Source organism: Aythya fuligula, chromosome 13, assembly GCF_009819795.1.
Source record: "Aythya fuligula isolate bAytFul2 chromosome 13, bAytFul2.pri, whole genome shotgun sequence".
Lineage (NCBI taxonomy): Eukaryota > Metazoa > Chordata > Aves > Anseriformes > Anatidae > Aythya > Aythya fuligula.
Window position 1 is genome coordinate 8,448,305 of NC_045571.1, and position 8,527 is coordinate 8,456,831.

The following is an 8,527-nucleotide window of genomic DNA, read 5'->3' on the forward strand; positions in this document are numbered from 1 at the left end:
CTCTGCCTGCTGGCCGCCGGCTGCGTGCTCGCTGTGGAGGTTGCGGGGCGCCCAGGTGCGGCGGGCCCCGGGGGCAGGGAGGGCAGCCGGGCTGAGAGCCCCCGGCCCGGGCAAGGCGGCGCGGAGGTCCCGGGTGAAGGGTGGTCCCCGGGGGCACGGCGCTGCTGGAGGGCTGCGGGCTGCTGGGGGCACCAGAGCCTTCCCCACGCTGGCTTTGGGGTTTGAGCCGCTCAGGGCTTTGGTAAAGCTGCTTGGGAGGCTGCTGCTGCTCATCTGAGGTGCTGCCGGCAGCTTGTGTGGTGGTTGAACCGCCATATAGCTCCCCGCCTGAAGGGGTGTTTAAAAAAAGGGGTATTTAAAAACATGCACGTGCCATGCCAGATAGGTTTGTTTATTTATTTATTTAACCTTTCTGTTTGTATAGCGTGGCAGTATCTGATGTTCACCGTCACAATCCTTTTTCCACTTGTTCGTAAAGTTCAGAAGTAGGTAGAACCATAAAAGACTTTCACCGCTTTTTCTGTACAAAGCTGACGGTAGCCGAAGAGCAAACGTGCTGTGGGAGGAAGCGGTGAAATTAAAAGGGAAGTGAAAAATACCATAGTTCTGCCTGGGCCAAACAAGAAGGGAACCTCTGAGTTCCTACATGTTGAAGGAATGAATCCTAGTATTTACCTTATAAATCCCGGTATTTATCCCTACAAAGCCATTAGATAATTTGATTAAAAGATTCCATGATTTTTCTCAAGTCCACTTCATGGTTAATATTTGATACAGAAAACTTCCAGGAGGCATTAAGTCTGCATGCGCTAGCTTTTATGTACTGGAGCTCAAGCTAATATGGCCTAATTCTGTTTTCTCTTAGATGGCATGAATGTCTTGTTTATAGTTGTGGATGACCTACGTCCTGTTTTGGGTTGTTATGGAGATAAACTTGTAAAATCACCAAACATTGATCAACTTGCTTCTCAAAGTGTTGTGTTCAACAATGTGTATGCACAGGTGAGATAGTCAAAAATGTTTTATCTCTGTGAAATATACACTAGTGTTATTACAGTAGGTGTTAGGCATTGCCTGTTAGGCAGATCTTTGGGGGAAAAAAAAAAAAGAAATTAAGTAGTTCTAGTGGAAAACAGATGGTTAGGCTGAACTGTAACGTATGGACTTATCTTTATGAAGGTAAGAAACAAAACCAGGTCACTTGAATGCTTGTATTTCTTTAGCACCTTGGAGGAGCATTATATCACTCAAACACTTTCACTATTAACAGTAAAATGCTGCTTTACTAAATTAAAATTATTTTCTTTCATCATTCATGATAATTATTTTACAGTTGGGAATTTATATTCTTAATAAGGATGCTGTTCATCCCAGCTTGAAGTAATATAAAACATTTCGCTGCGGTTCTGAGCTTTTGGATGTTTTGCCCAGCCATGTCTAAGTTTGTAGGTTGCTGGCGATATATTGTGTTTTGCTTTATGTTCTGGTTCTCTTTTTGGATGTCTCTCTCCTCAGCAAGCTGTGTGCGCTCCAAGTAGAGTGTCATTTCTTACTGGACGCAGGCCTGATACTACCCGACTGTATGATTTCTACTCCTACTGGAGAGTACATGCAGGAAACTATTCCACAATGCCCCAGTATTTCAAGGAGAATGGCTACATGACCATGTCTGTAGGGAAAGTTTTTCATCCTGGTATGGTTTGAATTTTCCTCTGCTTAAAATACTTTTTATATATTCCCATAAACAGACTTTACATATAAGTATGAGCTATGTGATTCCTGTCTATGTGGATGACTTGAATTGTTATCATGGGGCAGACTAAATTATAGGTTGTCTTTGAATCTTAATCTTACATTCATCTGTAATGCCTCAAGATTTATTAGATGAGCATTATCTAACAAATATTTTCATGTATTGTTTAGGGATTCTGGGAACAAATGTTTGCAATTCTCAGAACATGTCTGGAAATTAGGTAACTGCTAAAGATGAAACAACTGAACATTGTCATGGTTCTGCATGTACACATTTCATGTTTCACGATTGGCTGTCTGGACTGGGAGGCTTAGAATATATGTCTGATACTCCCAGTTAAATAGGCAGTTGGTTCGCTAATTAAAAAGCAATAACACAACTGAGTTTAAAAAAATATAATACTTAACGTGATGCTCTTTCTAGTAATTCTTTATTAGAGAACTACACTTGTATGGATATATAGCCATTCAGTTGATATGATTAGGGATATACATATTATTAATCCTGCTTTTTTTTCTTTTTTTTTTTTTCTTTCCTAAAGTAAGATTCTTTGAGAAGCTTGAGTCTCTTTCCCCAATAATAACATATTTCAGGGAAAATTGCCTTAGACTTTTTGACTTTTATTTCTTGGATATTTTCTTTGCTTTCTGAGTTGTCAAAGACCATTTCGAATATTTCTACATTTAGAATGCAGAATTCAAAAAAAAAAAAAAAAAAAAAAAAAAAAAAAACACAAACCAAAACTGAAAACAAATTTGTTTGAGCTTTTCCTGATTTAGTTAACTACTAGAGCATTTCTTATGTCTTCACTCTTTACCCTTTTCAGGGGTTTCATCCAATTACCATGATGACTATCCATATAGCTGGTCCATTCCACCCTTTCATCCTTCTACTGAAAAATATGAAAATGATAAGGTAAGGGTAATTTGTGGGATGCTAACAAAATGTTTTTTGGGTACAACCAAGTTCTCCATCTGGAGCACAAGCCTATACTCTGTTTTAGTGATTGTAACACTGCAGGGAAACAACTAGTCCAGTTTGATACTGTTGCCCAGACTTCCAAGAGAAGATCTATGCTTCGTTTAGGGGTGTCATGTTAACTCAGGTGCTCATTCTTAAGTATTTAGAAATCAGAATTTGGAAATATGGTTCTGCAATATAAAGGTGCTTGCAAATGATTTTAATTTGTGTCTAGGTCATGAAGTCTTTTATCTGAGAAGTGCTATTGTCAGCTTTCATACTAATCTTGTGCTGTTCAGTGACAAAACGTTGTCATGGGCTTGGTGAATTTAAATCAATTCAATAAAGAGCTGAGATGGGGAGTGGAATTCATAATTAAAATAATCTTTAAATGATCTGAAACTGTCTGATTCAATTTTCTGGAATGTTTGTTACTCTTAAGCGTTGCCTAAAAGAATCTGTTTTGCATTTATGCAAGTGCTATACTAACATCCCGTGATGGAGGCTATACATTGCAAGGCTTGGAGGTCCAGCCATGAGGCTACAGGCAGTCTTGGTGATATTTGTTCTTGCATTTGCTGCTGAGAAATTCTGATTTTAACAACACTGTTTGCATCCATGACATACTTTGCTTTATGTTCATTAACAACTCTCCCAAGCACCCTGCTGAGGCCACCTTTTCTTGGCAGCCATGTAGTCTAATTTATCTTTCCTTGCTGACTGTACATCAGCCATTGCTGGCACTTGCTCAGAAATTAATGAGGTAGTAGTAGGTTCCAGGCAGCTTTCTATGAGCTCTCGGGATCAGAAGGAGCAAAACTGCATGTGTATAGAGTAACCACGTTCTACCTTCTTGCCAGTAGGTCAGAGATGCTATTCATTATAGAAGCTGTGTGTTTTCCTGTGTGACTACTTCTAATCTTCTGGCCAGTTTTAGAGAGGATTCTGCTTTTCCTTAGACGTGGAAGCTGCTATGTATTAAGTGCATTCTTCAACCTCTGAAACTTTCTGTCTCAGTCATCAATGTACTTGGTGCTTCCAGTGTTCGTAGAAATTCTGAAATTCCATTTTGTATCCAATCTGCAGAACCTTTTGCTGATAGAAGGACTGAGAAATGAATTGGTTTGATAGCTACGGAACAGAGGATTACTTCTTTGCTTCTACAGAAATTACTTAACTAATTCTTTTTTCAAAGACTTGCAGGGGAAAAGATGGAAGACTTTATGCAAACTTGGTGTGCCCAGTCGATGTGACAGAAATGCCTGGTGGTACTCTGCCTGATATTCAAAGCACCGAAGAGGCCATACGCTTACTGAATGTTATGAAAACCCAGAAGCAAAAATTCTTCCTGGCTGTTGGTTACCACAAACCACATATCCCATTGAGGTACCCGCAGGTGAGGAACCTGAAGACTGTGGGGAAAGGAATTTAGACAAGTGCTTTTTTTCTTTTCAAAGCTGTTTCATGAATGCTTTATTGTTACTGTTTCTGGGAAGCAAGGTGAAAAACAGCGTTGGCTCAGTGTAATTTTAGCAGTTGTCTGTGTTGAATTTCAAAATGTTTAATGAGGGAGTTGTGACCAGTCAGCCAAAAGTCAGGCTCCTACCGCCATAGTAGTGTGACAGCTATTGCAAGGAGATGCTGTTTAGCTTGATGGAGTGTGACATAATGAGGTCTTACAAGATCTTGTTCTCTCCATTTGAGTCGGTATCAAAACTTCTACTTATTTCAGAGGAAACAATGTTGGGCTTTTTATTTCAGGGTGGCTTTGAGACAGGAGGCTTTTTTTTTTTTTTTTAATTTATTTTTTATTTTTTATTTTTTTAGGTACAATACCACTTACTAACTCAGAATTTTTCAGGAGTTAGGGTTAATTAAAATACCATTGCTACCTTTTATACTTTGGGGCAGGTGAAGCCTTATAAACTAAGAATATTACAGAAGGGTCATGCAAGGAGAAACAGTTGCTGCTTTACGATGCAATTTTACAGGAGGCCTTAGAGCTGAGGATAATCTTTTATGTGTGTTTGCATTGCAAAGGAATTTCTGAAGTTGTACCCTTTGGAAAACATCACATTAGCCCCAGATCCCTGGGTGCCTAAGAAGCTACCTTCTGTGGCATACAACCCCTGGATGGATATCAGACAGAGAGATGATGTGAAAGCATTAAATGTTAGTTTCCCTTATGGACCACTTCCAGATGACTTCCAGGTAAGCCGTCAATAACTTATTCAAATGCAAGGGAGCAGGAGGCTGCTCTTAGATGTTCTTAGATGTTCTGAACATTTAAGTTTTTAAGGAAAACCTTCTCTGTGACTGGGGTCAGGAGGGAAGAGGTCAACTACCAATCAGTGATATTAGTGTGCGCTCCTGGTTCTTTCTGTTTTCTGTTCTTGCTGCTGATGGATAAGTGTTTGTGTATAAGAGAATGTATATTTGTTTTCATCAGCTGGATCTGCTTCTGTTTCAAGCCTCCCTTTAGTACATCTTTTGTAAGATTCTCTTTGCCTTCAAAGTGCATAAGTGAACATAAACACTCACTGGACCTTGAGGAGAGCAGATCTGATTGGTTTGCAACATGTTGCCTGAAAAAGCTTCTAGGAAATAGTTAACGCTTTCTAACTGCCCCTGTGCCTATTTACCTTCTCATCTGTGACATTAATCAGGCTACGGACACTTGAGAAACAGGCTTTACAAGTCAAATCCTTTAATTCAACAATGCTTATAACGCCACCCACTGGTTCTTCTATTTGTGTGGGGTGGAATGGAGGAGCTCTTTTTTTCTTCTCTCCTGTTTTCTTAACTTGCAGCGTCAGATTCGTCAGAGCTATTACGCAGCAGTTTCTTACCTGGATATGCAAGTTGGCCGGCTCCTGAATGCTTTGGATGATGTAGGACTCTCAAGTAGTACAATGGTAGTTTTTACTGCTGATCATGGTAAGCATTTAAATCTTCCTTTAGCTCACTGCTATTAACTTTTTAATTGTGCAACTCAGAGCTAGCATATGAATCAAGTGCACGTTTATATAATGTAGAGTGGAGCTGCCGTACCTTGTATATCTGGCTGGTGTGTCCCTAGCTAATGGACTGACACAGGCCTCTGTGACTGCAGTTTTGTTCCACTGCAGGCACCTCTGTCTTTAATCAAATTGAGTTTCCGATGAGTAATAGTGATCAGCGAATTATAAGGCTGTCTGGTTGAGCTTTCTGTATTCCCACCTCCTACCCCAAGGAGTGATTCCTGCTGGGAAGAGTGCTGTTAAAGGATTGCCACCCATTCTCCCCCTTTGCAATTTGTAAAGGGCCATCTGGTACAGTGGGTGACAGGCTTTCTCATTAGCTGCTGAAGTGTGTTTTCTTGCACTTGTCATTGCTGCATGTAGAACATCTAAGCTGGTAGCAATTTGATTTCCCCTTTAATAATTGGGGTCCTGCACATTCCAGATCCTGGTGGTTTTAAAACAAAACAACAACAACAAAAAAACCCACAAAACAAAAAACACATGCATGGAAAAAAAAACAACAAACTGTTTGAATTTGAACAGTGGGACAAATACCTCTAGCATTTAATTGTTTGTTTCAATATCTAGTATTCATTAAGATAACTCTCTGATGGTCTCCTTAATTGAGGTGGTTTAGCTGGCTTAAAACAGGATATGGCTTAACCAAAACAGTTTAAAATACACATATAATTTGGATTGACTTTTGTGAGTAAGTGTGCACTTGCAAGTTGTAGAGTAAAAGAATTAATACTTCAGGTACTAGAGAAACTCCAGATGTTCCTCCTGAATTGCCACTCTGACTTGGGCTTTCGTTTGTAGACTGAATTTCTCTTTTTCCTTCCTACGGTTACTGTAAACAGTGTTTTCAGTACTATAGCTAGCCAAGTGATTCAAAAAATTGACATGCCACAGCTCCTCCTTTATGCTGTTTTAATGCAGATTTCATAATTCTTAGTTAGGGAAGGGGAAATAGAGATGGGTTTAATTATTTCCTTGATATGAGAGCATTAAGTTGCAATATTTGTATGGCTGTTGAAATAGTTTTCACATTAGAGAGAAATCTTGTTATGTTTAAATACAGATTTGTTACTTGCATGTTAATATAACCTTGATAAGACTAGAGGCCTCAACAGCTAGAGTCAGTTTATGGTGAAAAAGAAATGACTACTAAATTACAAGCTGGCATCTGCTCTAAATTATACTCTGTGTCATCTAGGATGGTCCCTTGGAGAACATGGTGAATGGGCAAAATACAGCAATTTCGATGTTGCTACCCGTGTGCCACTGATGTTTTATGTACCAGGAATGACATCTGCTGCTGCTAGCCAACAAGGGAGGATCTTCCCCTACCTTGACCCCTTTAGCCGTAATTTAGGCTTGGTGCCTCAAGGTAAGTTTCCAGTTCTTTTATTTGCTTGCGGTGGATGTATTTAAAGAAGTGGTGAGGCAACGATATTTCACATACAGGCAACTTGTATGGGGAACCAAGATGGTGAAGGGCATGTTCTGTGTTTAGACTCAAGGTTTTACTTTGGTTAGCTATGCCTTAGTGCTCAGTGGTAACACTAGGTGTCTGCGTCTGTCCACAGTCACGTTGTTGTGTAGTGTAGATGCCTAAAAGGATATTTGACCTACCTTTAATAGTGGCTGCTGCCATCTTTCCAACAGTGATAAGTCAACATTCTCTGTGTAGCATCTGCTAAAAATGGTGGCATTGGAAACTGTTTTGATGGAGGGAGTTAGGTTAAATGTTTGCTGGAATGCGCTTTGTCTTTCTGAAGAGTTCTTTCTCAGTGATGAATATCATTGTCTTGAAGAGTTTGCACATTTGAGAAATATAAGCACAAAAGTCTCTTCTCATTAAAATATGTCAAATTCATAGCCTAGTATCCTCAGAGCAAACTGACACACCTTAATTGCCTTATGTTACCCCACAAACCCAGTACAAAGCGCTTACAATAAACACCAATTTAATTGTCAGAGTAAGTTCCTAAAGTGTTCCACCAGTGTCCGACAAATCATCATGTTTCATTATTTGTATTCTAATGCTTCTTCTAGGACAAAGCAAAAAAGTGGTTGAGCTTGTGTCTCTCTTTTCGACGCTTGCTGAACTAGCTGGCTTGCAAGTTCCTCCTGCATGCCCAAAGACTTCATTTCATGTTGCACTGTGCACAGAGGGGGCAAGCATTGTCCATTATTTTAACTCCTCTGAAGAGAAGGTGGAGATGGAGGATGGTTGTGAAGACAATAACAGGTGTCATACTGAAGAACCTGTTGCATTCAGCCAATATCCCCGGCCTTCAGACACTCCTCAGTGGAACTCTGACAAACCAAAGCTGAAGGACATCAGAATCATGGGCTATTCCATGCGTACAATTGACTACAGGTATACTGTATGGGTTCAGTTTAATCCTAACAATTTCAGTGCTGACTTTGAGGATGTCCATGCAGGAGAGTTGTATGTGGTAGAGACTGATCCCAACCAGGATTATAACATTTATAACAATACTTTACATGGTCATCTTTTCAAAAAACTTCTTGGCTTCTTTAAGCACTAGGGTTCAACAACTTTTTTTTTTTTTTTGTATAAAGCCTTTCTGTTGTACAGAGAACAAAGACTGAATTAAAATCCTGTTTGTATAAAAACACTGGCTAATGCTTTTGTCTTGTTTCAGCCCTTATTACACTGAAGTAGTCAGTGAAATTACTTTTGCATTCGTGTTGTGTGCTTGTTTGAAAACACATCTGCAAAGAACGCACAGGGTATGGAGCCCATTCTGTGAAACATCATGTTCTTCCGTGCTCTAGTGAC

At 39.7% G+C, this 8,527-nt stretch overlaps 1 protein-coding gene across 1 annotated transcript; it reads left to right on the forward strand.

Moving 5' to 3' along the window:
- IDS (iduronate 2-sulfatase) lies at nucleotides 1–8,326 on the forward strand. Its single transcript, XM_032196235.1, has 9 exons — nucleotides 1–55; nucleotides 866–1,002; nucleotides 1,516–1,693; nucleotides 2,580–2,668; nucleotides 3,909–4,109; nucleotides 4,754–4,924; nucleotides 5,524–5,650; nucleotides 6,932–7,105; nucleotides 7,774–8,326. The coding sequence occupies exons 2-9, from the start codon at nucleotides 871–873 to the stop codon at nucleotides 8,271–8,273; spliced, it is 1,572 nt and encodes a 523-aa protein (XP_032052126.1). The 5' UTR covers nucleotides 1–55; nucleotides 866–870; the 3' UTR covers nucleotides 8,274–8,326.
- Nucleotides 8,327–8,527: the final 201 nt, after the last annotated feature.